The sequence below is a fragment of the Callionymus lyra genome, chromosome 12, assembly GCF_982586985.1.
Source record: "Callionymus lyra chromosome 12, fCalLyr1.hap1.1, whole genome shotgun sequence".
NCBI classification, from domain to species: Eukaryota; Metazoa; Chordata; class Actinopteri; order Syngnathiformes; family Callionymidae; genus Callionymus; species Callionymus lyra.
This window is the reverse complement of record NC_141829.1, coordinates 15,360,459-15,387,646: the sequence shown is the minus strand read 5'-3', so window position 1 is coordinate 15,387,646 and position 27,188 is coordinate 15,360,459. Positions and strand designations below refer to the sequence as shown.

General features: G+C 37.1%; 2 protein-coding genes across 5 annotated transcripts in view; one reads left to right on the top strand and one right to left on the bottom strand.

Moving 5' to 3' along the window:
- col4a2 (collagen, type IV, alpha 2) overlaps window positions 1-13,007 on the bottom strand; it is a 47,096-nt gene extending 34,089 nt beyond the window's left edge. For 3 of the 4 annotated variants that reach the window (XM_087804791.1, XM_087804793.1, XM_087804794.1), the window contains exons 1-3: window positions 12,864-12,997; window positions 12,588-12,687; window positions 12,444-12,495 (exon numbers count right to left, since the gene is read on the bottom strand). In XM_087804791.1, coding sequence (XP_087660917.1) covers window positions 12,444-12,495; window positions 12,588-12,625 — 90 coding nt within the window. In that variant the 5' untranslated portion in view covers window positions 12,626-12,687; window positions 12,864-12,997. Of the gene's footprint in view, window positions 1-12,443; window positions 12,496-12,587; window positions 12,688-12,863 lie in introns of all 4 variants that reach the window. The other variant, XM_087804792.1, reaches the window with a different exon arrangement.
- A 140-nt stretch (window positions 13,008-13,147) lies between these two features.
- Window positions 13,148-27,188, top strand: part of col4a1 (collagen, type IV, alpha 1) — a 35,733-nt gene continuing 21,692 nt past the window's right edge. The window contains exon 1 of the mRNA XM_087804795.1: window positions 13,148-13,348. Within this exon, the coding sequence (XP_087660921.1) occupies window positions 13,289-13,348 (60 nt within the window). The 5' untranslated portion in view covers window positions 13,148-13,288. The remainder of the gene's footprint in view (window positions 13,349-27,188) is intronic.

The following is a 27,188-nucleotide window of genomic DNA, read 5'->3' as shown; positions in this document are numbered from 1 at the left end:
ATAACAAAGTTATCTCAAGACACTTTACAGTTGAAATAAGACTATAGTGGAGAAAGGAAAAACAGATCCCAGCAATTCAAATTATGGCAGAATAGTAAAGCAATTACTTCGCTAACCCTACCTTAACTATTCAAGTAATACACTAAAAGTCTGGATGCCAGGTGTGCCATATTGAGCTGCTCAACTCTCCTGAGTTAAAGGGGATTTCACATCTCAAAACATCAAGGTGGAAACAATTGCAGACACATCTGGCACATAGACAAGTTGACAAGTAGAGTCAACAGAGCTGAACCATTCCACAACTCTTCTTCTAGATGACCTGTCAATAAAAAAATACTTTGGGGAAATGTAGTAAAATAAAGTCCAAGGAAAAGACAATTCTATAAATCCTCCAACAGTCAAGACACTCTTTGTCAATTTGTGTTTTTTAGACTCGACTTGAATAAGGCCGATTCACTGACCCTATGGTTCTTCAGGCATCACAGACACAGGGAACATGAGGTCATAATGAGTGTTTGCCGTACGACCCGGTGGTGACAAACGTTCTACGCTTCCGTGACCCTTCCTTTGACTCCTCACAGGGTTGTAAAACATGTTTGTTGTGAAAATAGTGGAATTTCAGGGTGCAAAGTCAAAAGAAACTCAACCCGGCTATAAAGAACTCTGTTAGATGTTTACTTGACGGTGAAATTTGTGAGGGTCTGTTTCCCGTCCTTAATGAAGAACGTGACCTGTGACCTTTTTAACTCAAGACTCCTTTCTGGAGAACTCAGTTGGCTGTAAAAGTTTAAAATGGTGGTGTGAGGAAATATTTATTAAATTTCCAGTGACGTTGGATTTGAGATAAAATATTTCTATTCACATTGATGAAGCGTTGAAACATTTGGTAAATGTTGGACAACGTGTCCCCCCCAGCAGCTGATTCTTTTCACACTAATGGTGGTCAAAATGTAACAGTAACCACCTGCTCAGTATCACTGATGTCATGTGGATCCTCGTCCTGTGAAGGACACAATCTGCAAGTTTTCCTGTTGTCCGATAGTGAACACTGTCTAAAGCTGCCAGCAGAGATCCATCTCAGGCTGATAGGAATGTATCAAGAACAGGGAATGAATGTCTCTGTTTTTCTGAATGTCTAAACAAGGAGCAAACAGTTCACATCAGAAATTAGGGTCCCCTTAAAGTTTTTTTCACAAACTAAAAGCGATATTTATAAGATGTTTCAACTCGGTTGACCTTCCACTGAAGGATATTTTGGGCTTGAGCCTCCAAATCATTGCAAAATCTCGTCCCATAAGACTCCTTGAAGAAAGAAAAAGATGGACGTATTTACATACATTTTATACATGCATTTATTCTATTTAATAATATATTTAATTATATATTTAAAAATAAACTTATTGAAAGTGTTTTTTACGTTTACGTTTTACGTTCTACAAGAATAATGCTACAGCTTACGATATCAAGATATATGAATTTCTTGAATCAGAATTGAAACTTTATGGTACATAAAGACGTACAAAAGTATCTTCTAAAGTAATAAACCATATTACAGTTCAGTGATACAAAAGGGGAGCTATTTTGAGAAAGTTTATGGTTCTATAACATTTGCAAAAAATATGTCTTCTAGCATGTGGACTTGTCTCTTCACGGAAAGAGCTGGGTTATCCAAGTGTTAAGACACACTATTACAGTTATTATCAGTGAAACTGAATACTGTTACATATAACAACTGGATAACACTTGTCATTATTTCAAATTCAAAAGCAACTTACATTTTGACCTACGTTCATTTAATACTTACAGGAATAGTTCACCCAAAATTTAAATCTCTCTCATATTCTACTCACCCTCGTTTAAACAAAGGGTTGGGATTAGTGTAAGAGTAATCTGTGAGTTTTTGGAATAATAGTCAAAAATGTAACAGGTGCGAACAGAGCTCATTCTCTTTGTCGTCCTGTGTAGATAGTAGAAACTGGGAGCTTGCGTGATTTTTACAGAGAGTGTTTCCTGTCTGTAAAATTAGCTATAAACTTTTGGTAGGTTTTGAGACCTTTTTTAAAAGCACAAAGAACAATGAGGTGGTCAGGAAGGGCATTCCACAAATGTCCTGGGTGCAAGCTTTAGTTTAGTTGTCATGAAGATCAGTAGATAATCTATTTTACGTACAAGCATAGAAGATAGTAGAAGAACTTGGAAGCCTTAGAAAACCAGTGGGATTTTATAATCGTACACTATTTTTTTGGCTTTAAAGGCGAACATCAGACCAAGCAGACTCTCATCACAAAGTCAATTTTCCCAAGCCAATTAAGGAAACATCAGCCAACTGCACTCCTTGTTCAAGAACATAGTTATGAACCAGAAAACCCAAGAGTCTGCTCTTCTGTAAAAGTAGGGCAGCGTGTCAAAAAGCGGTGTTTATATTTTCAGCGAAGCTTTTCCTTCCAGCAATAATGGAACGTAGATGAGATTAAAATAATCAGACGATGAACAGATGCAAACAAAGGCAGCTGAAATAAAAAAGAATGCAAACACATGAAAGCCAAAGTCAAAACATCTACTGTGTTTGTGTTGGATTCGCTGTTTTCCACTGAGCCATGTCTCGACATCCCGCTGGTTATCCCAGAGGACTCTTTCTCGATAAGGAAAGTCTCACGTGCTGGTATAATGGACCTTGCTGATTCTTGCGTTTGATAAAGTGAACAGCGTACGATTGCCATTTCTCTTAACAGTACAGTATCCTGTCAAACTACTATGGGCTTCCTGCTGGAGGTGTAATTTATAGTCGCACTCATGCAACACTAAATTATCCAAGGTTCAGTATCCAAGAGAAGTGGCCTTTGTTTGATTTTTGAATGGTGTGACAAGAGATTAAAATGAATATTTATCGCCAATTTCCGTTTGTACGTTCGCCTAAGATGACTATTCTTAGTCAGCAAAAGGAAGAATTGATTAATGAATGGATTTATTGCGAATTTACAATAAAACACACAAAAAATACAAATAAAAAAGCATTTTTTGAAAACAAGTAGGTTGAATTAACACTAGAAGGACCCTACCCCTTTCTTCTCAATAATTCTTCAATTTTAATTTAATTTACAACATTATCATACATATCCCCAGTGAATAGTATTATTAATAATTATAGAGAATTAATTATTAATAATAATAATTAATTGGTAATGATTGTTTAACTATTATTTACACAATAAGTATTACAATAATCAACACTCTTACAAGACAAGAAATATAACCCCCGAATGATTTCTTTCTTGTACTTTCTTGTATGGTTTTTAAACAACTGAAATACAGATATCTTTCCACTTTGAACGAACACAATGTTTTTTAAATAAAATGTTTTTCTTTAGTTAAAACCCCCTACTCCTTTACAAAATATTTTAAGAATTTCAGAAGTAAATTTGGATCTTGCTTTAAACATAAATTGTTTTGAATTTCTTCCAGAATAGAGTCTTCCTGTACTCCCTACATCCCCATATTGTAAGTAAGTAAGTAAGTAATATTTATTTATATAGCGCTTTTCTAGACCAGGGTCACAAAGCGCTTAAACAATCAAAACAATACTCAAAAAAGTATATATTGTGTTTTTTTTGTCTGAATAATGGTTGTAAATTTTCTTTTGTAAATATACTACGAACATATATAGTAGTACTAGTGATGAATACAACATGTACAGTGATTTATGATCCAGTGTTTATCTTGTTTCCCCCAGTATTACTAAGAACATCAACACTTTGCATGACAACATTGGACTAAGAAGCAAATCATCCAGATGAGACAAGTCGTAAAACAGCAACTCCTCGGGTACAAGAGAAGCCAATTGGTCTGGATCAGACACGACTCTAATGGGACCCTACGACAGACCAAGGACATGCTTAAGAGATCATGTTTAGGGATGAAAGGTGAGCAACTGGTTCTAAAAATCTCTACATTCACTTTGTCTAAAGGTCTCCTGAAAATCCTTCATGGCTTATCGACCACCAAGTGATGACATGCCCTCGGGACGTACAAATAGGATATGGCGAATTCCAGAGTTTAAGGAGTTTGTAAAGCAGAAACGATCAGACCATGTCACGTTGCGAGGAACATGACCTGAGAGACTCGGGGCAAAGCCAGAAATTCCCAATGCGCTCGTCTGGCAAAGCTCCAGTGTAAACACAAGCTCTCGTTTCTGCCCCGGGCCTGACACAGCTGGACCTTCCCTCCTTCAGGTCACGTCGAGAATCTGCTCCATTTCCCCAGTGGGCCACGCTTTCAATCAGTGTTTCCTGCTGGAGAGTGACTTAAATGAAGGTGGGATTAGCAGCCTTTTTTCTTTCTTGAGGGACATGTCTGCTGGAGGGAAGATCTAGTAGACTAGTGACGATGTTAGTTCTAGACTCCAATGAAGATGATCTCATTATTATATTTTAAGAGAAGGTCCACATATGACTGGTGACCACAATAATCACACAAAGGTTTGAAAATCCACTCGAGAAACCACACACCGGAGTAGTCTCCGAGCTGACACAATTCTCCTTATTATCAAGTTATTCCCAGATAATTTCAAACTGCATTTAAGCAGAAATGGGGAATATCAGGAGATTTAAAAAAGCAAAGAAGATTGCTTTTAACATTATGTATTATTATTATCTTTTAAATTTACACTTGAGAGTTTTGAGTTATAGATATCATGTATATATATATGTGTCATTCTATGTGAAGACTGCTATAGAGGCGACTATCTGTACTAATGTATGGACTGATAATTTAACTTAAATTAAGCCAGACAGATAAGGGTTTATATGTCAAATTGTGGTCTTGCTATTTTGCAGGGTCCGTGATAGGTTGGCAATTGTCCATGTTCTCTGATGATGTTCAGTGTAAACATGTCTTTTGTGAGGGAATATGACCAGACATACATACATGTGTAAACTGAACCTGACAGAATGACAGTTACAGTCCTGGCTTCTGCTAAATATTTAAAGAAAACACTACAGTTGATAGGAGACGTAGAAGTAGATTCAATGAGTTTTTAATTATACTGGGCCACCATGTCATAAGATAAAGATCTTCCACATGTGTTGTCCAAACCGCTGACATCATCTCATGTCAAACACCACATAAATAAACTTAAACATACAGATGTTTCAACAGCTTCAGGACGGTCATGTTCACACAGCTTTAACCACTCTCATTTTCACAGAATGTCATCCCATAGATCACATAACTTGCAGGGAGTAGATAAAACCAGAGGCAGGCAGTCGACGGGGCGATTGGACACGGATTTGTGATAACAAAGTGTGCATTTGAGTTTGTCAACATTTTTCCCAGGCCATGCAAAAAGTCGGTGAAATCAGTTCGAGCAGCTGTGGTGGAAGTTTACTCCTCACGTGTATTGAACAAGGTCAGAAACGAGAGCTGACAACCTCTTAAAGTTGAAATTTATGAACTTTGACAGCAATCAAAGTGGGCATCTGACTCGGATCATCTGGAAGCAGAAAGTGAGTTGATCTTGTTTCGGGACTTGAGGTTAAGAAAAGACAGTTGTTACGGATTAATGGAATTGAAACGTGACAGCTCGGAGTTGAAGAATGAGCACAGGAGGATACACCGTCTGCCAAGTGTCCTATTCAGAAATAATGGAGAGAGAGAGTGAAAGAACGGAAGACAAGAGAGCCAGAGGCCAGAAGCAGTTGCAAGCTATAAAAGGAAGTGAGGGATGAAGCCGGGGAGGACTGAGGATCTGAAATTCCTTCATCCTAGTATGATGGGATCGTGTGACCTTCCATTAATCATAGGGTGGTTTAAAACTCCCTTGTATTCTAAAGAGGGATTCTTCCAGAAGACATAAAAGTTACTTCCGTTGTTTCACATACCATAAACTTATTCTCAAGCTGCTCATAACTACCATTGCGGCAAGTTGTTGACATACAAAGAGGTGAAATGAGGTAGTCATCGCTCGAGGTCTACCGCCAAAAAAAGAGACATTTTGGAACGTAAAGGCAGTGTTTAATTTATGCTATATATGTATATGTAGGGGTGTTAAAACATATTGATACGGCGATATATTGCAATGTTTTTGTTGTTTTTTCACTATACAATATAGGTTTCTAAAGCACTGTATGAATTTTTGTATTTCTGTTATATACTCGGGCAATTGTACAAATGTGTCACTGTTCCTACAGTATTTCAATATATCGTAACGTTGTCCCTGTATCGTGATATGTATCGTATCCCCAGATTCTTGCCAATACACAACCCTTATTGGTTACATGTATCTATCTGTAAAGGAATCAATGGTAGGTGTGATCACAAGGTTGGGGAAATATTCATGTTATTAGAAACCGCCTTAGGTATAATGCTAATTTAATGTGAATGATAATAAAGGAGATTATTGGTAAATGATAGTTCTGATAAGAAATATTCACTCTTAAACTATTTGACCTAAGATGAATATAGCTAGCATTGCTCTGTTCATTGAACAAGGATAAACTGTATTGTTATCATCAACAATTGTCTGTCTGTGAGCAAAATTACACGGAAAAATACATTTTGAAAAGTTGATAATTGGACCAGGGAATACATGATTAAAATCTAGTGGTAGCTAAGATTGTCAACTGGATCCAAACAGTTTTTAAGGATTGGTCAAGCTCTTTGGTGGGAGTCAAAATATGGGTTTATAGCATCTTTTGTCTGTATTTTTTTTACATGCTTTACTAGCTTGTTTATTACTACATCTGGGGTTTAAGATTAAGTTTTGATGCAAACACAAATTTCCCAGTATTGTCAAGCTTACACTTGAAAACAGGTCAGCTGACTGTCCGGTGGCGTCGGGGGTATGTGGGGTCCTTTTGGGCCGTAAAGAAACTCTGACACAGTTAACTCCACCCTGTTTCCCTTTCCTGTTTAGAGAACTTCTCTGGGTGATCTATTTTCTTTTCACACAATGCTCCACTCAGGATGTTTTCCATAAAACCCCACTGAAGCCGGCCTGAAGACAAACACGACCCACACTCTCTGCACGTGTCAAGTTGAACTTGACAAGTGTTTAAAAATGCGTACAATTAAAAATGTATATGGAATGGTTGAGGGTATAACGAATGACTTGAAGACCATCTTGTGTCTTTAAGAGATGTATTGAAGAGTAATAAAGCAATGTATTAATAAACTCCTTTTGTGTGCATCTTACTTTAAATATAGTAGAAGTAAATAATTCGATAGCCACACATGGTGGGCTGATTCTACATTGATAGCTCCGTACCTTCACTTCTACACATCTACGCAGAAGCCATCGTTCTTCCAAATGTTGGCATATAAATCCAGAAAGGTCACAGGGGTCCGACTCTGAGGTGAGGGATACGCCACAATGGAAACTCACTTTTAATAAACAGTCATGTCTGCACAAACCATTGACAGGGAAACCCCACAATCCTCATCCAAGACTTCCTGCAGAACCGTACAATGGGCTCTTCCCCCAATTGTTACGCTCCGGCAGTCTTTATATCGCGGCCAGAATTTTGGCATCAGATGATGCTCACCGTTTTCCTAACCGTATCACAAGCAGACATCTTCACCTCCGTCCGGACACACGCCTTCCGCACCCATAAAAATTAGTCTAGGGGCGAGCTCACAACATTTTTATGTGATGACCCACTTTCAAAAAGTTTTTGATTTTTTTTACGCAATATTCAGTCAAAAATGAGTCTAAAGGGTGTCCCTTACCTGTCAACAAGTGTCTGGGATACTGCAAACTAATCATAATATCATTAATTAATATCATTAATATCATTATTTTCTACAAAGGGGAGGCAGACTTTTGGAGTATATGTTATTTAAATTTTATCTGATTTTGTATTCTTACAAAGTGGACCAAATGGGGTCTAATACGGCATTTTAACGCCATATAATAGTATGTAGTAATTTATAAGAAACATATTAAAGTGCATGTGAAACTATATTTTAGTCATCACTAATACATCATATTCAATTCTAATAGTTTATGTTAAAATGTCAAAGAGGTGAAGATGAGTCTAGAATACAATCTGAAGAATGAATCATGGGAAATCAGAATAAGGATTTATTTTTGTGGTGTAGATACAATTTTAAATAGAATGATAAATAAAACATTTAAATAAATTAAAATATGAAATAGTGACACATACATTTAAGTTAGTATATAAAAAGGTAATAATTAAATTAGATTTTATATGAATTAACATCAATAATAAATAATAATTCAATTTTAAAATAACTGAAGCAGCAAAATTAGTTTTTGAAACGGGAATGACGGATCATGAATAAATGGCGATTTAATTATATTTAGTTTTAAAAAAAAATCAAGAAATCACCCAAGATTGAAACACTGGGATGATTTTGTTGGATTTGTTTGATTCTGTTCATTTTAATATAATTTCTTCTTGGTTTTTGGCTCATATTGAGCTTACTTTTTTTTGTCATTTTAAATGAGTGAGTCCACACTTAAAGGAAGGGTAGATGTTTTTATAATGTTGTGTGGAAATGGCACTATAATTTGACATATCATCTTCCAATAATTTAAAAGAGGTTAAAAATATTTGACAGTGTGTTGACCAACATGTTAGTTTGTTAACTGGCTTCATTGGGGGTATATAGATAAGTGTAAATGATATGATATGATATGAAAATCTACTTTAGCTCTACTTTAAAGGGCTCAACAACAACAGTTAGTCGTACCAACTTATTCTTTCATTCGTGTGTGTGAGCTGTGACCTACATAGAAACATGGAACTACAGTTGCATACTTCCAAAACACCACGTGTAAAAACAACATCTATCATACACACAGCTCCAACAAAAAGATAATTGATAAAGCAGCTGTTCAACCTCCAGGTACTGAAGGATTTTCCAGCCAACAACCCTTCTTTGCTTTTGGTCACACTATATTCCCACAATCTCCAGAGCCAGGACCACCCCCTCATTCCACCGTGTTCACGCACATCTTGAAATATATTCTCAAACAAAAAAACCAAAGGACCTGAAATGAAACATCCTGTTAACGTTGTCAAGAGCTTTCCTTCCTCTAACAGACACTGATAACTGACCGTGTGCCAGGGTTGTGGACATTTGTTACATTACAAAATGTCCACTAAATTTAGGCAGGAAATTCCAACCCAACAGGATTCTCTCTGATCTTTTAAAGAATATCCCTTCGGACTAATAATGTTGCACCGGAAACAAAGCTTATATCTGAGGAAATACCTGGTGAGCTTTGAAATAATGATTAACTTTGGATGTTGTAATATATGGTTTGAATCCAGACACATTGACACACATGTTCCTCTCATTCCTGACATATTAAATAAGAATTCCTTACTTATAGCACAGCAGGAGGGCTTCTACTTAAACATACTTTATTATTGTAATTTCTAGACAGCCTCTTTATTTATGATTTAAATAAAATAAGTTACAACATTGGAAAAACGATCACAAGTCATTTAAATAAAAACTATTTGAATTAAAAATATGTTGAATCACATCCTGATGTGATTTGGCAGCAGCTGTATTAAAACCAAAACCTCTCGTTTTTGGTTTACACATGGAGGTGACAAGATTTTTGTGGTTTCTCCCCTAAACTCGAGCGCTACAGTCGACCACACGAGAATGACTCACCTTGCTTTTTCTTTCACTATAAGCCAGTAGCTATTAAAAAATACGGCACAAATGTTCGGGATACTATTGACTTAAGGGGGAAACTCTTCAGGAAGAACGAAACATTCGGTCAGATGGTGGGAAACAGTTGTCTGACGTTGGCCAGGGGTTTTTCTCATGAGTCATATTTGAATCTGATACTAACCAGAGACACATTTCACGAGCCACAGAGGGGATTTGAATATCCTAGAACAAGAAGCGAATGTTTTCCTAGTAAAGGGATTTTTCACACTTGAGTTTCATATTCGTTTTATTCCCATTAGGTTCTTAGACGGAACTGAAACTACTACGGAAAAGCTCGTATTTCATAAGAATGAATCGCATTATTCTTCATTTAAATAAACCTCCCAAAGAAAATCAGTGAATAAAAGAAAAATATTACAGTCTCATGTTTTTTTATTAGTCCTTATGAAGCCGATAAAGAGGCTTACTGTGCGGGAGGGGAAAATAGATATTTTAATCGAAATATTTTGGAGATGGTATATTGGTTCTGTTCTACATTCCATATATTTCTGAGGCGAAAATCAAAGTATTTTTTAACAAAATGCCTCGTAGGCGTGTGACAGCCGAACGTAACCATATAAACATAGCAAAAACATTGCTTTTTAGGTGTTTTTGAAAACATTTTTGAACAAATAAATGATCCAAAAAGTCAAATCACTCCACCCACTCTTTCAATGCCTGCACATACTGTATCCGTCAACAACAAAAACAAGCTTCTATTTCCATGATCATGGAGCTCCAGAGGACCTGAGGTGTGTCACACGCTTTGAATTGAGGCCTGACTCAATCTGATAAAGCAACAGACAATGAGGTCTATTCATCGCCACCGGAGATCCACCTTCCATCTGATTTGTTTATAATATAGTCCACAAGAGGCCTGGCGTTCCAAACTGGAAACAGGAAAAATTGCCACATGCACTTCTTTATACATAAAGTACAGGACATATTTGGCTACGAGGTTGAAACAACTCATATAAGTGGTGTTTAAGAGTGTTTTTTTAATGATAAAATAATTAAAGCATCTAAGCTCTGAGAATTTTTGCTCTTCCAATACTCTTCCCTTTGAATTTCAACTAATAAAGTTGTATTTAATCAAGTGTATGGTAGATGAAGGAGCTTCCAGGTCAAAAGGTGAAGGACAATAAATTAAAAGCTTTTCTGAAACCATCATTTAGGACTTTAGGACCAGGATTTTAAATCGTTATCTATCATAGGACCAGATCATTTGTTTCTTCTGGCACTACACTCGTTCTGGTGCCAACTGTTGCTAGCTTTTCAGGGGTCAATATGTAAAACCGACCAGACTACAACCGAGTCACCTTTTCAGATTAAGAAATGGTAGTATTTTCATGAACTGTCACTTTAAATCTCTGTTGAATTTTAAGATGAATAGTTTGGTTACTGCCAAGTCATTTATTTATATGCAGCCCACAAGCACCTGACACAATTATTTAAAGTATTAGTAGTTTTGATGGCTGACCCTGAACAGAAGACGACAAAATAATCTCAAATATATACAAAATATGAATTGAAGGGAATTGGATAGTTGAGATTAAAACTGGGATTTTTTGAGTCGCCAGTTTGCTGACAAGGAGGATCGTTTTTTATATAAGGTACAGAGAGAGGGCAGACATCTGCAAAGAAAATTATTATATTGCCCTACATTCATTGAACCTTAATAATTTGATAGATTTTAATCATTTGAAATACCATAGTAATAGTCAGGAGGACCCTTGAAAAGCTAAGTGGATTGAGGTGATAATCTGGAATACCATAAAAAAAGTAACCATCTTTTCCTTGTCCCAAAAATTAAATGTTTATTCCTTTAATTCTGGTCCATGTTAGAAATTTCACGTGGTTCATAATTGGTGTGTAAATATTTTTGGCCCATGATTTTTGGCCATTGAGTTTGAAACCCCTGAATCAGACTCTTACTATAGCGGGTTTCCATTTTGTTTGGGCCCTTGTTAGGTGACACCGATGATTTAAAATATAGTGTGTTTTTGGAGGACAGACTGTCTTTCTGTGGCATCTCATGAAGTTTAAGATCATAAAGCAACTACCGATATGTTGTGTTTATTTATAGTATGCATTACTAGTCTCTAAAAAATTTTTTTTTAGGACTTATTGAAATTGGATTTATTGACTCTGGTCCAAAAAGGCACTTTACAAATAACTTTTTTTTTTCATTAAAGGAAAAATAGGAAAATAACATTGGGGAAGAAGGCGTTTACATAAAAAGGTTTATAAAATACAATAAAATCATAATTTTAGCATAGTTAGCATGATTTTCTCGACTTTATTTTTGGTTTTAAACGTGGCCCCTGAGAAAATTGAATTACACAGCACTTTTCTAGGAGATGTTGCCTATGGATTAAACAGTTTATATTTATTCTAATACTTATTATATTTAGTTAACATTTGTTGCAGTGTTGATGCTACAATGACAGGTGGCTAATGCTAAGATAGCAGCTAATGCTAGCATGAGTTAGGTCAGCAATATTAGCCATTTACAAATAGATAAATAGATAGGTAAATGCTCTGAAGTCAAGCTTATGTACTTAATTCAACAATAAAACCATTAATAATTCAACTTTTTAAAGTCATTCCAGAAGTTTCTCTGCAGCTGCAACTGGACTTCACTGTTCACTCCTCCCCTGAAGAGACCCTCCCACGGAGCCAGCATGTGCGTGGGATAAACTCTTATTGGTACCAGAACCTTTGTCACAAATACTATCAGAAATATAACTTACTGCTGACACTTGGGAGACGAGGGTGGCGACGAGAAGGCACCAGAGCAGCAGCCTGTGGGGGTTTAAAACACGAGTAGTTACAAGATGGTTGTCAGGTAAAAAAAAAATATAAAAAAATAAAATAAAAGTTCGATCAGGTGTCACCTCAGAGTTCGATCTTCTGCGATGAGTTTTCTCTTCATGGTGTGACTTTTGCGAACATTTATTTAAGTGAATCTATCGCATGATAGAAGTCCACCTGCAACTGAACACACAGAGACGCGCACACGTTAAACGCCACGTATTTACGACAGCGCACGTCAGTTTTATTCACAAGAATACACCTGTGACAACGTATTTACAAGTCAAAATACTCGATATATACATATTATATACATATTGACTACATTTCTAGTGTTTTAGAAAAAGAGCGGTACTTACGGTAACGCGGCTGCGCAAGGCTGTGGGCGAGTAACGGTCCGCGCTGATGGGGAATAAAAGTTACCTAAAAGTTACTGACCAAACTTTCTGGAGTCGTCCCTCTCCGTACAAAGAAAAAGTCAAAATGTAAGTTAAAGCAGGGATGTGTCCGAGTCTGCATGGATGAGGGTGGTCGGGTTTTTTCTTGTGTGGGGTGGGGGGGGGACTGGGAGGACGGGGGTGTGGTGGCACCCGAACCAAACCAAGTTGCATGGGTCAGAACTTCACATCCTCTCGGACAAAGATACAACTAAGGTCGAGGCTCTGCCACTGAATCGAGATTTGTTGTCTGGAGGGGGGTGAAAAAGAGAAAGACCCTGGTGCTTGTTTCGTGGAGGGAGAGCTGCACAGTTGCGCGCACACGAGAGTCTAGACGCACCGCAGCGATGCTTTCAGCGACGGTTCTGCTGGTGGTTCTGTCAGGTCTGGACCTCACCAGAGCAGAGGTGAGAAACTTGCTTTTATCTCGTTTAATGTCTGCAGCTTGAGAAAAAGTTGCTGTTATAGACCAACTTTGTTTGGGTTTTGGTTTCACGTGAGCACCTGCGTTATTTCTACATGACACTTTATATTACTTTATAAGTGTGTGAACCGTTTTTTCAAAGTATTTCGCGCATTAAATTGTCATTATACAGTTAGTTTTAAGTGTGATGAGAACTGGGTTCACTCTTGACACCCACACTTCAGTCTGTTCTGTGCTGGAGAGAATGAGAAGTTGAAGGAACTAAACTTATCTTTAGAATGTATGCAAGACAAATGGAAATATACACTTTTAAACAATCAAATCACTCGTGGTTACTTCATTTTTTCTGCATTTCACTTTAACTATTGCAACAGATAGTCAGCCTCCTCCATCAGGGTCGCCAGATTTGACTGACAGACTCCAAAAACACGCCCATCTGAATATGAACCAACCTCGAGGGTGGGAAGGAGTCAACTACACACACAAGAGTTGCGTTAACTTTTTGTGTGTTTCAACAACAATAGTACAACGCACTTGGTACAGCAGTTACAACATTAGTGATCAAAAGCAGCTCCTATTAAAACTTGATATGATATTACTTCTCTTTAATATTTATTAAAAACCCGAATCAAAGTCAACAATGAAGATTTTGTCTCCTGAATGAAAGATATATTTAGTATGTATCCTATTTTTTAGCTGTACAAGTAAAAAAAATATATATATATATACAGTATATACTGTATATTTATATATATATTCTGGGCACTGCCAAAGACAACCTCAGAATCTCCAACTCTGACTCTTCTAACTTTAAGTCCAACCTAATCAAACATGGGGTCGATACTAGTTCAAGATGCGAGCTAAACCAAGTTTATATTTATGGATTTTACTTTACTTCACACTCCTTTAACAAGATGTCTAAACAAAATGTATTCTTAATTTTCAGTTTGTCAAATCTAGGAAATTTACATCTTCGTAACACAAGAGATGCAGATTTATTTTTTATTTTTAAATAATTTGCTTACACCCACAAACATTCTTTTTCCATTTCACTTGGATATTTAGTTTATAAACACTCAACACTATCAAATCCACAAGAGGCTATCTAGTTTTAAGTGGACTTCAAATTACAATTAAACATTTTTTTAAATTTTAAATGAAATATATGTATGAAAACCTTTGCACAAGAAATGAATTGGCTTTCAAAGCTTGGCCCATTGTGCATGTGTTTGTTCAATGAGGTCACTCTTCCTGTAACTCCAATTTTAATTTAAAACAAACTTCCCAGTCATGGTTTGAAATGTTTGCTACTATTCGCAGGTTCTTTCATTTCATGGCTGATTATGAGGGAACATGATGGATGGGAGGAAATGAAACTAACTGTTTATGATCAAGAAGGTCAAATGTTGAGTTAGTGATGGTGAAGTGTGCTTCTTTTAACAACTCCAAACAGAGAAGGGTCAAGACCATTAGTTAAGGTCACATCAGCAGCCACATATGTGTGTGAACTAGCCAGTAGTCCACAGTGGTTTCACAGTGTTCAGTACAGATACATTGATGAGGCTTCATGGATTAGCTGATGCTGTATCACGATACAGTTAAAAAGGCCACTAGATGGCACTCTTAGTGAAAGTGATAAAGGTTCTAATTAATTAGTATATTGGAGAAAAAGATGATTAAAGGAGAAACAGACACTGTATCATGATACAACAGATGCTGTATCATGATACAGTGTCTTTATTGTAAAGGGCTACTAGATGGCAGTCTTAGTTTGAAGATTATGTTAAGTTTCATTTCATTTGTAGAACAGAGCCAAAGATTATAAAGCAGAGACACGCTGTATGCTGTATCACGATACAGTGTCTTTATTTTGAAAGGCCATGAGATGGCACTCTAAGTTTGAAAAATATGTTTAGTTTCAGTAATTTAGTAGATGAGAGTCAAACATTATAAAGCAGAGAGAGACACTGTATCATGATAAAACAGATGGTGTATCATGATACAGTGTCTTCATTTTGAAAGGCCACTATATAGCAGTATATGTTTGAAAACTATGTTTAGTTTCATTGAATTAGTATAACAGAGCAAAATATTATAAAGCAGAGAGAAACAATGTATCATGATACAGCATCTGCTGTATCATGATATATCAAGACAGTGTCTTTTATTTTTAAAGCCCACTATATGGCAGTATAAGTTTAAAAATGATGTTTAGTTACATTGATTTAGTAGATGAGATTCATACATTATAAAGCAGAGAGAGATACTGTATCATGATACAGTAGATGCCGAATCATCAGGCCTCATAAACCCATTACTAATTTCACTATTATGTTTAACTTAACAGGTTGTTTCTCACCTGACAAAATGGTCGTACCAGATATTATTACCTCCATGTGGTCTTGTGTGGTTTTTCATTAAATTGAAATTCCCTAAGCTTCAGAAGGAAAAGGTGAGGAATCAATGATCTTGATGGATCAAGTATCTTTCATGGAAGAGAGACATTTCGGCACAGGAGTCAATGTGGATTTTGGTAATACAGATGAGGATCAGAAGGAAGCATGGTTCACTTTCAAGTATTTTTAGTTTGTTTCGTCTGTAGTGATGCATGATCTCACAACGTGTGATCTTATGAGTGGATATCTCCGGGCTGAGTCTGAGGATTGTGGGTTGAAAAGCCTCAATATCAGGTGAAATAAAGCAGCAGGCGCTCTGGCTGCAGGAACACTCGTGAGATACAGGACATCTGGACGTTTCAAACCCTGCGGAGAGGAGGAAGCCAGAGGGAGGCGAATATTAGGCTCAGCAGTCAGCAAGTGGAAATTAATTCTGTCTTTCAAGACATAAACTTGTATCAGTAGGAGGTCTAAGTTCACCGCTGATAATAGTTATAACACATGAAAGCAGAGGCTGAAGAACTGGATGAAAGAAAGCTGTGTCTGAACTCAGTCAAAATCCTTCTTTGTCTGCATTTACACAAGACTTTCAGTATCAAACTCTGATATTTGGGTGGTTTCACACTAAGCGGTGTCTGAACAACAAATTAAAAAAAGGTTTTTTTTTGTTAAAAGTTGCTTAATGACTACGCTTATTCATGTATATCAATGTGAAGTAATCTGCTCTCTGAACTCTCAAAACATCGCTTTGGTTTTTGGACGAACAGCAGAGACATGAGTCTGAATCTCTGTCTCCAAATAAGTTACAGGGAGAAACAACTGTTGTATTTATTGCACCAAATTAAATTAGCAATTCTTCTACCCCCCCTATGATTTGTTTTAGTTAGGAATGTTCACATGAGAATGTGTTTATTTGGTACAAATTCCTTGCTTTGATGTATTCAAATTGAATAGACACATTAAATAAATATTTGAGGATTGAGGCGACAGTTTATGGGTTTAATAACTTTTTTAATATTTTACAGCGTGAGGCTAACATTATTAATGTTGCTTTAGTTTCTTAAGGACATGTTACTTAGATACATCACGCAAATAGTCTCTTTTCATCTGGGTTCAAGTTCTCAGTGCAGTCCATGTTCTGGATTAGAACCTTCGCCGGGTATATTATGATCTCTGAGTTGCTTGAGTTTAAGCAAGTGGTCAGTCTATGTTACTACTCTTATTTACGGCCACAATCGTTTGGTGGTGGCCCAATAAAGTTCTACCTAACCTAACCTAACCTAACTGGGAGTAGGGCTAGGGAAGACTCCATGAAAGGATTGTGTCTTTCCTTGCACTGTTTCCTCTGGGTTCCGTTCCTTACCCCTCCCAATTAAATACAATCTTTCCATAGCATAGTGACCATTTACATTTTCACTTTCCTAAATTAAAAATACATTTTTTGAATAACATCTATTTGTAAACCAAACATTGCAAATGAGATGCCATCCTTTCAGTAACAAACAAAGACAAATCACAGCTTCCCCAGTTTCTAAATAGAAACATAGAAGTACAATATGAATTATGTATTGTCATTAAATAGAGCAGTGTATAGAAAGGCATCATGGGAGTTCACAGTTTTTTGTCACCTTAAGTAGGTTGAGATAGATAATTTGTGCTTCCCACTAATTTTATCTACTGTTTATCTATGAATAAATCACCTGTTTTAAACAGTGTGTACAAAGACAATGAGCTTTGCCATTGCAGCTCGCTACCAAAAACTCGTAACACCGACTCCGCAGAAGGTGAATCGAGATATGACGAGGGCCCAATTGATTTGTTTTTTTGGAGGGGAACATTTTGACTCTTTTTTTTTCAATTGGTCTCCTATAGACACCAGGATAGATCTAGACTCTTTAGAATAAAATGTGAAATAAAAACATTATACGCTGGGACTGAAGTGAGGTTGTCGACGACGTGCCAAAAAAAAACAAGCAACAACAACAACGACAAAAAAGTAAAAGTGACAAAGTAAACACAGAATACAGCATTGCAGTATATTAAAAAGCAAGAAATAATAGCACAAAATTAAATTAAAAGTTATTAGCTGGGGTAGTTATTAACCTGTTTTTACTCTGACCCTGGGATTTCGGGTCCGAAATCTTTCTAGGAACTAACTATTTTTTGTGACATAAATCATAGATCATTACTTTACTGTCTACTGGGAAAATGATTTCTCTCTTGGTGGTCGTTCAAAGTGGTCAGGATGAGTCATGGCCGAATCCTGGAGGGGCAAGAGGAGGATGGAAAGATTAGCAGATTCCTGCTGTGGGAGTTTTTGTGTGGGATGCAAGAATTGGAACTGAGGCAAGAGAACAGTCCCCGCCGCTGTAGCCCCTGCTACCATCTTGGCCAGGGTGCTCCAGGAAAGGAGGATTTCAGGAACACAAATCAATGGAGAAGGAAAACACTGACAACACTTAATCCTGAGGAATGTGTGCATGTTTTGTGAGCCTTAAATCTGATGCACGTACTGACCAATGAGCTGCTCAGGGACATGATCCTGTAGGCCTTGGGTGGGCAATTACATTATTTAAGGGGCCACGGTATATACTGGGACTTTGCATGGGGCCATCAGACCTAAAGACAGTGGATTACTGGGAAATGAAAACTATTAAAAATGATATTTATATCATGACTTGCTAAGAGAGACATCTCTCTTGTTGTTGGACAACTTGATTGATGTCCTGAAAGTCCTTTACTAGTTATTAATATATAAAAATGACAGAAAACTGATTTTATTCATTCAGCTCCTTGAAGTGTCTTACATTAATTTTTACTAATTCACAATCACGCACTGATGGCAGTAGGCTGTGACGCACCAACAGCAACTTATAAGGCAACAAGTCAACCTACTTGTTTGTACTTAATAAAGAACTTCAGGATATATATTATAGTCTCACTATGGCCCTATATGGGTTGCATAAATACAGGTTAAGGGCCACATTTGGCCCTGGACCACACATTGCCTGGTGTAGACCATCACCCCCGACCAGACCAACCGACCAAGCTGCTGCTGTTGGCCACCAGCATAACATCGGACACAATAAACCTGCTTGACCCCCCCCATGGTCCTGCACTTACCAAATGCCTTCATTTGGAAGATCCTGTATTTTGACAGGCGTTCACGGGCGACCACGTTAATTCTCTCCTGACCCTGATACCCGTGAAGTGTGGCGGGCGTGCCCTACTTCTGAAGACCAGTGTCATATTTCTTATTAAGTGCAGCGGGGTTTGCTTTTAACAAGTGTTAACCTCAGCGTAAATGACTTTACTCCGGTCCGTTGTCCGGGGCGAGGGCGTGATTGAGTAAGACGGGCGTGAAATCAGCTGTGGTTTCGGTCTGAAGCGGTGAAATGGATACACCTGTCCGAGTCGATGGTGGAGTGGAAGGCTGTGGGACAAGGAGTGATGAATTAATGAGCCTTAAAAGTGCAGGAATGCAGTTCTGGAGACGGCGTTGATCCCATGTCGCGAATCTATTCGTCTCGCTTTCTGGTCCTTGACCCGACCGGCAAAAAAAAAAAAAAAAATCCACTGACAAAAGATAATAAAGAAGCGAAGATGGTGTCTTTAGATTAGTTGATCGAGTGTGAATTTTCTTTTTTGGCCGAATCTCTTTTCAGCTGTTCTCGAAGTCAGTGTTTGGCCTTGACATCGGTGAGTGAGGAGCTGGTGGCGTCAAGCCAGCATTGTAATGGTGTCGTTGACTCATTCAAATGTGAGAGAAGCTGATCTGCAATCACTCATAAAGACCGTGTTTATATAGTGTAGACGGAAAGTTTAATGAGTGACTCAGACATGTGTTCGAAATTTCATTGAGAAACTGGTGAGCCATGTTTTAGAAATCAAGTTTTTTTTGCCCTTAAATAAATACTTCATTCCACCTGCTTTTCAAGAATCAAGCTTGGAGAAATTTCACTTGTCATAACAATAACTGTTAATGCACATTCCCCTAAAAATGACCTTTATCTCACTCACATTCATGCATAGGGTGTTTAGAAAATACGCCAAAAAATAACAATGAATAATTCACTATTTTCCAGATTAACACCTTGCACCCATGTTAAGTGACCCAAGCTGTATTTTGAACCAGAATATAAATGCATTTAAAGGCTTAAAAGTCTGTTTTTGGCCATTTTGGTATATAACTTCCTGTCTTCATGCAGCCAGCCTCAAGTGGACACTTGATGAACTGCAGCTTTTTGTACTTCAGATGTTGCACATTAGTCAGATTTATCCAGCGGTGGTTACGTTAGCAGGCAAAGTACCAGTGTCTTTGTAGTTAAATGCATTTTTTTTCCCGTAATTTCAGATTACAGAAACTTGATTAGGGGTCTCAAACTCAACTGGCTGGTGGGCCACCAGAGGTCATTTAATGGCAACAGGCTGGGCAGTCTTTCAACAGTTTTATTTTCTGAATGTGATTGACAAATTTGAATTATATATATTCTGTTTTTTTAATGTATTGTGTGGTTTCACAGTAATGATAATAAAAAACAAACAGATTACACACACATTAAAAGATAATTAAGAACACAATAATCAGGTGCAATGAAAAGATTGAATGAATACGTTTTCGATCATGATTTAAAATTATTTAATAAGTCTATTCCTGAGTTCACATGGTAAAGCATTTAAGGGAAGCTACTCCATTGTAACTCTGTAATCAAAGATATATAAAATTATACATTTTAGTGCAAATATGTCTATTCCTGAATTATCAAACAAAAATGGAGTCCTTTGTTCTGCCTGTACTCAAAACAAAGGAAGGGGCCGCAGAATATCGTGTCACAGGCCAAGTTTTGAGACCCCTATTCTAAATCAAATTTGCATCACCTTACTATCAAGGCAACATTGAGCTATCAAGACCGGATCCAAGTTTTTTGGGGGGATTTTTTAAAGGATGATTAAGTGCCTGTCATAAGTGGGCGGTGAAGGGTCAGGGGTTACCAGTTGACTCTCAATGGTCTCCAGCTATGCAGCCCCCCCACACACAACTAACATTTGTTCGAGGCTGAGCTTTCAGGACTTAACGCTACAGTAGCTCCTGCTGTATTTGGACCACCCATTAGAACTTAACCACCTGACGTGAATTATGTTTTCAAAAATGTCTTCTCTTTGTTGGTATAAGATTCAACAGTTGTTGATTCCAGTTCTTGTGCGAGAACGCCCTCATGGCAACCATCAGATGTTCCCAAGTCATTTCTATTTTTCCCCACAAAAGGGAACTTCTAGTTCCTTTGAGATAAACAAGCACCGTGAGGTCAATATTGAGTTTATTTCCCGCCGGGAGTCGGTAAGACGTCATGGCTCTATAATAAGATAACATAAGATCTGAATAAGACCCATTACGCTGTTCTAGCACTCAGGAGATCAAGTAGAAAAAGGACAAATAAACAAGATGAAACTTTCTCATAAAAGCACTCAAGATTACATATATATTTAGTTAATGAAGGCTTGATTCACTCTAGCAATTATTAGGATCTCAATTCCAATTAGATTAGTTAAAAGATAACTTATTCTAAACACAATCTAGAAAGAATATAAAGATTATTCCATTTCACGTTATTCTTTGAAGACTCAAGACAGGGTGGTCATCGTTTTAAACCAGTAGAGATTGACCGTGGTGACTAGTGGTCATTTGTTACAAATAATTAAATGAAAAAAATACTTTTCATCTTATATTTTAAACATTGTTTTTCTTATCAAATTGTTTTTATGATTCTGAATTTGTTGTTTCCACACAGCAGTGTTGTTTGTACAAAACCCTCTTTTCCCCGTCCACTGGAATGCTATGTTTTTCTGGAGATGAAATCTTGTTTACCATAACCACGCCCACTCTGCTGTGATTGGTCAAGCATCAAGTTTTTTCATGGATCCCATATTCTCCACCTCCGAAGGACTCGTTGTATAAACAAAGTGGGCATGATTACAGGCGGCTGGAGGAGGACTGAACCCATTATTACATCTTAATAGACTCTGCTCTCGTAACCCTTTGTTCGCATAGATTTCAGACGGGGGAGAACTTTATTAAGAAAAACCTTCTAAACATGATCATGATGAGGAACTTTCTGAATCTTAGAGAGGAAGACTTCAACATTTGAAACACGTGAGTGAGTCAGGAGAGTTGGCTTGTATCAGTCTGTAACAACAAGCAGACTGGACTGCATTTTAGTTCAGTTTTGATTTGAATCGCAGGTTGTTAGTCACAACCAGAACCCCATCGAAGCTCATATGTCCGCACCTAGAACCTTGAACCTACTTCCTGGAAGACCAGATGCTTTCTTCATCACAGCCCATGTCGCCGTTTTTTAAATGTTGCTGCCGAAGGCGGAGCCTGTTCATTTACTGGTCTAATGAAGTGTCCCAGGATCCAAATAGCTGGGAATTCAGATAATTAGATTGTGGTTCGAGAGCTCCTCGGTGGACTCGAGAGAAAATCTGGGGTCAGGGTGTCAGCCCTCTGGGCACTGGAGTGAGAGTCCCTCTATACGTTCAAACAACACTGATGTCATGCTGATGACGGAGATAAGGCCGATATGGAAGCAGGAGAACAATGGACGAGCAGCTCAGTCTAGTAGATGGACGTCATCCGAAATGTTTGGAATGATAATGGCACTAAAACCTCCTTTGAGGCTTTTTTTTTCTGTGGAATTTCCTCTTTCTCACAGTTGTCTTAAGTCATTTATTGTTTCCCCCTCAAAATGGCAGATAAAAAACACCAAAGAACAATGATTTTTGAAAAGAGGGGATTTCCTATTTCAGTACGACCCAGTTGTTTTTCTCAAATGAGTTTCAGACTTTGTAGAGGGATTGTTAATGAAAGGAAACCAATGCCGTTTTCAAAGACTGAAACATATGTTCTGTGGCCACGCTAGACCATAAATGCAGGATCACGTGGGTGATGTTTTCACATTATCTACGCACTCTTTAACCTCCATAATCTGATGCATCTTGTTTTGACATATTATTTTTAAATATAGCCAGATTTTACAACTTACAAAGATAAAGAGCAACATTGTTAGACTGCTTACTTAGCAATTAGGATGTTTGGTTTTTATCCACAGTTCAATATATAGATGGATAGTACTTTATTAGTCCCTTAAAAATGATTATTATATTTAGAGTTACAATTAGATCAGGATCTTTCCCATATTCTTCATTTGTTGGTACATAATGAAACTTTCCAAATATGAGAAAAATAACCTAAACATTTATATATTCTAGGATTGTAGCTATTTCACCAAAACCACTCAGCTAGTACATCTATTTTAGCGTATTGCATCTCATTTTACTCTATATTAGCAGTATTTATATTCTTGTACAACATAATATCTTTCAAAGCTTATACAAATTCTAAACAAGCTACAGAGTTTAGCTAACGGTTAGCTAATCTAGATCCCTCTGTCTATCTCACACCATCATCCCATTACCCCAGCTGTCAACACCCAGTCTGGTTCTGCTTGTGGTTTCTGCCTTCTTAAAGAAACCTTTTCTTCGCCACTGTGACACTGTGATGCACTCAATGTCGCTTTCTTTTCTCCCGTAGTCTTACTTTAACTCTAAAGTGTCTTGATATAACTTTGTTATGATAAACAAGAATTGTTTGTTTTTATTGTTTTTATGTTTACTGCTAGCTGCCATAAATTTAGCTCCTTACAACATAGAAAAGCTATTTGAGAAGAAGCAAAATGATAAATAAATGTTTATTAAAGGGACTAAAAATATGTCAGCTTACATAAACAGAGACATTTCTAGATGTCTATCAACCAAAAACAGCAAATAAATATTACATTTCATCGCAAATTTCCCTGCTTAAAACCTTGGCTCCTGCGATGGTTTAAATGATATGCTGATTATACTTTTCTTTTTAAAAATATCACAGTATCAATGCAACATTTTTACTATGGAATGAAATATAATCTTATAAAATGAAAATTATAGAGTTGCTAATTCTACGAGACTTTCAGGAAATGTCTACACTTTCCAGGTTCTTAATAAAAAAAGTCTATAATGATTGTTAACCATGACATTGGACCATCCATTATATAAATCACAACAGTAGCTCAGGTGGATCGAACATCAAAGGTAACAGTTTCATAGATTTACCAATTTAATCTAGAAGATGTTTCTTATTTGATTTGTGGTGAAAAAAAGGCCAAATTTAAAGTTTAAAAATCACATTACGTTGAGATATCGTACAGCAAAACGACGATCGTGCGCTAAGCTTTGGTCACATGGGTCACTTCTTGTCCTCACATGTACGGCACCAGAGTGCTCCTACGACCCGGCCCGTTCTTCTCTTTGTGAGCATAAAAGGCAAGGAAGAGGCCTTTCCTCTTCAGAGCAACACCGGCTTCCTCCGTCCTACTTCCTGAGCCGCACATTCACATGAAGTGCTTGAGCAGTGGCTCACGTGAACTCCTCTGGCCCGTCTCTCATAAGCAAACAAAGTCATATTTAAGATTTACCTTGGGAAGGTTTTTTTTCTCTCTCTGGTTTGCTTCAGCGTGTAAACGTGAGCAGGAGACGAGAGCTGGTGCGATGTTTGTGTGTTATTACTTGGACCGGTCTCGTTCCTGTGGGATCGTTGAGGAATGTTTTTTACAGTTGGCAACAATAATTCAGAACAGCGTGGGCATGTGAGCCGAAACGCTCGACTCCCACGAAAACGAAACAGATTGTTGAGTCAGGATCCCCAGGATGTTTTATACATTTAACCATTGAAACAGCTCTAGATAGTAGTTTGACTTCTCTCCGGTCTGAACGTTTATCTCTCGTGACACAAGAGGCTGTGATAAGATTCAATCGTTTTCAGTGAAATACAAATATTTGATTATCACGATAACTTATGAATGTATGTGTCACAGTACAGATTGGAATCCAGTAGGATCTGGAATCCTACTAGTGAACTTGGATCTGAATATTGGAATTCCAATCTGTCCTAGGAGGATTCTAGATTATACTGGTGAATTCCAATATATACTAGTAGAAACTGAACTGAACTGGGATCTGAATATTGGAATTCCAATCTGTCCTATGAGGATTCCAGATTCTACTAGTGAATTCCAATCTCTACTAGTAGAGACTGAACTGAACTGGTATCTGAATATTGGAATTCCAATCTGTCCTAGGAGGATTCCAGATTCTACTACTGAACTGGGATCTGAATATTGGAATTCCAATCTGTCCTAGGAGGATTCCAGATTCTACTAGTTAATCGGGATCTGAATATTGGAATTCCAATCGGTCCTAGGAGGATTCCAGATTCTACTAGTTAATCGGGATCTGAATATTCAAATTCCAATCTGTCCTAGGAGGATTCCAGATTCTACTAGTGAATTCCAATCTCTACTAGAAGAGATTGGAATCCTACTACTGAACTGGGATCTGAATATTGGAATTCCAATCCGTCCTCTGAGGATTCCAGATTCTACTACTGTATTGGGATCTGAATATTGGAATTCCAATCTGTCCTAGGAGGATTCCAGATTCTACTAGTTAATCAGGATCTAAATATTGGTATTCCAATCTTTCCTAGGAGGATTCCAGATTTTACTACTGAACTGAGATCTGAATATTGGATTTCCAATCTGTCCAAGGACAAATGGTAATTCTACCAGGACAATCTCCAATTCTAACAGGAGAAATTCAGATGACATCAAAATGTTTTGCAGAAACTGAATCCTAGACTGAATCATTTCACACCTAAAATTTCAGCATAGCATATTCTATGTGAATTACTTCATATATTAGATATCTGAACCCTTCTGTCAATACACATTGTAACCATGGGGACAGCCGTCTGGTCCAGGTCATAGATCTGGAATCTTACTAGTACAGATTGGAATCCCAATCTGTACTCGTAATAATCCAGATCCTACTGGATTCCAATCTGTACTGTGACATATGCAGGACTATAGCAGAACAATTTTTAGAAGCTAACATTATAGTACTTCAAGTGTTACAGACACCATTTACCATTGACACCGAAGTACATTATACTACCTGACTGACATGTTTAAAATACTTAAGTCATCAGGATCAAAATGTCGCCTGTTTTGAGAATTTCATCCTCATGAAAGAGTCACTTGTAGAAGTTCTGACAGTAGAAAATTGGAGCCGGAAAGTCCCCCTAAGATTGTCCGCAATCTTGTCTAATTTGTTAGCATGGACACACAATTTTTAGACCAGGGCTTTGTTAAAACCCTCACATCCACTTTAATAGCGTTGTAATGGACTAGAGGTCAGGAAAGGGCATCTAAGGGTCGCACACAGGGTCACAAAGCGTTGTCGGCAGGAGACGACTTAAATAGGGATTTTGGAAGTCGAGACCTTTTAGAGTCGTCGTCCACACGAAGAATCCTTTTTATATCGGATGTGGTTTTAAAAAATGCACATCGTTAAGATTAAGACGTTTTGGAGAAAATCGCTGAAAATCAATGCCAGGTCTGTAGGACAGGGATGGTGTTGGTTAGTCGCAGAAATCTGGTATCTTCACAGTGTATCGTTGCCAGTTTACAAATTATCTGATACATTTTGTTACTGGTTTCTACAAGCGACATTATACTGTTGGTAATTGTTTGCTACTCATTATGATAAAAGAGGACATAAAAAAGACAAGGTGTGACATGTTTATTGAGCCAATACCAATTTTCTTTCCCATGCAGCTATAATAAACACTAAAGTAACTCTTTTGTAACTAAACATTTCAATAAAATAATTCAACGTTACACTTAAAGTAGTAATAATCTTACGCCTAGTGTAAGAATTCAAACCATAGCTTTGTAAAAAATAAAACGAATGGAATGATTAGACAACATTATAGTTCCGGTACCAGCCATTTCGTTATTATTATTTTTATGTTATAAGGTCAAATGACAAAAGTTTGCTCTTTTTACAATTTAATTCCCTACTGTAATAATTAAAATCAAATATTGTGATTTTTTTTTTTGATGCATTCAATCATTTTTATTCATAATAATAATAATTCATTTTTATTCATAAGGAACCTTTTAGCACACACAACGACACCATACAAACATATATATATATATATATATAAAACAACAGCGCAAAATTACAACAGTGAAAAAGGAGTTTTAGAGATAAGAAGATAAAAGTTTCTTAAAGGGAAAAATAAAAAAATAAAATTATAAAACAATTGATTACAGTGAATAAGCAAGTTTAAAAAGATGAGTTTTAAGATGAGTTTTCAGTCAGTTATACGAATGTCCGGTGGGAGGGAGTTATTGGATACTTTGATTCAATAAATCAAATATTGAAAGGTTGAATTTATTTTTATTCAATAATTCAATTCAAATATTTTAAGAACATACTCTAAGTGTAGAAAAAAGATTTATAAAATATAAAAACGTTTTAATT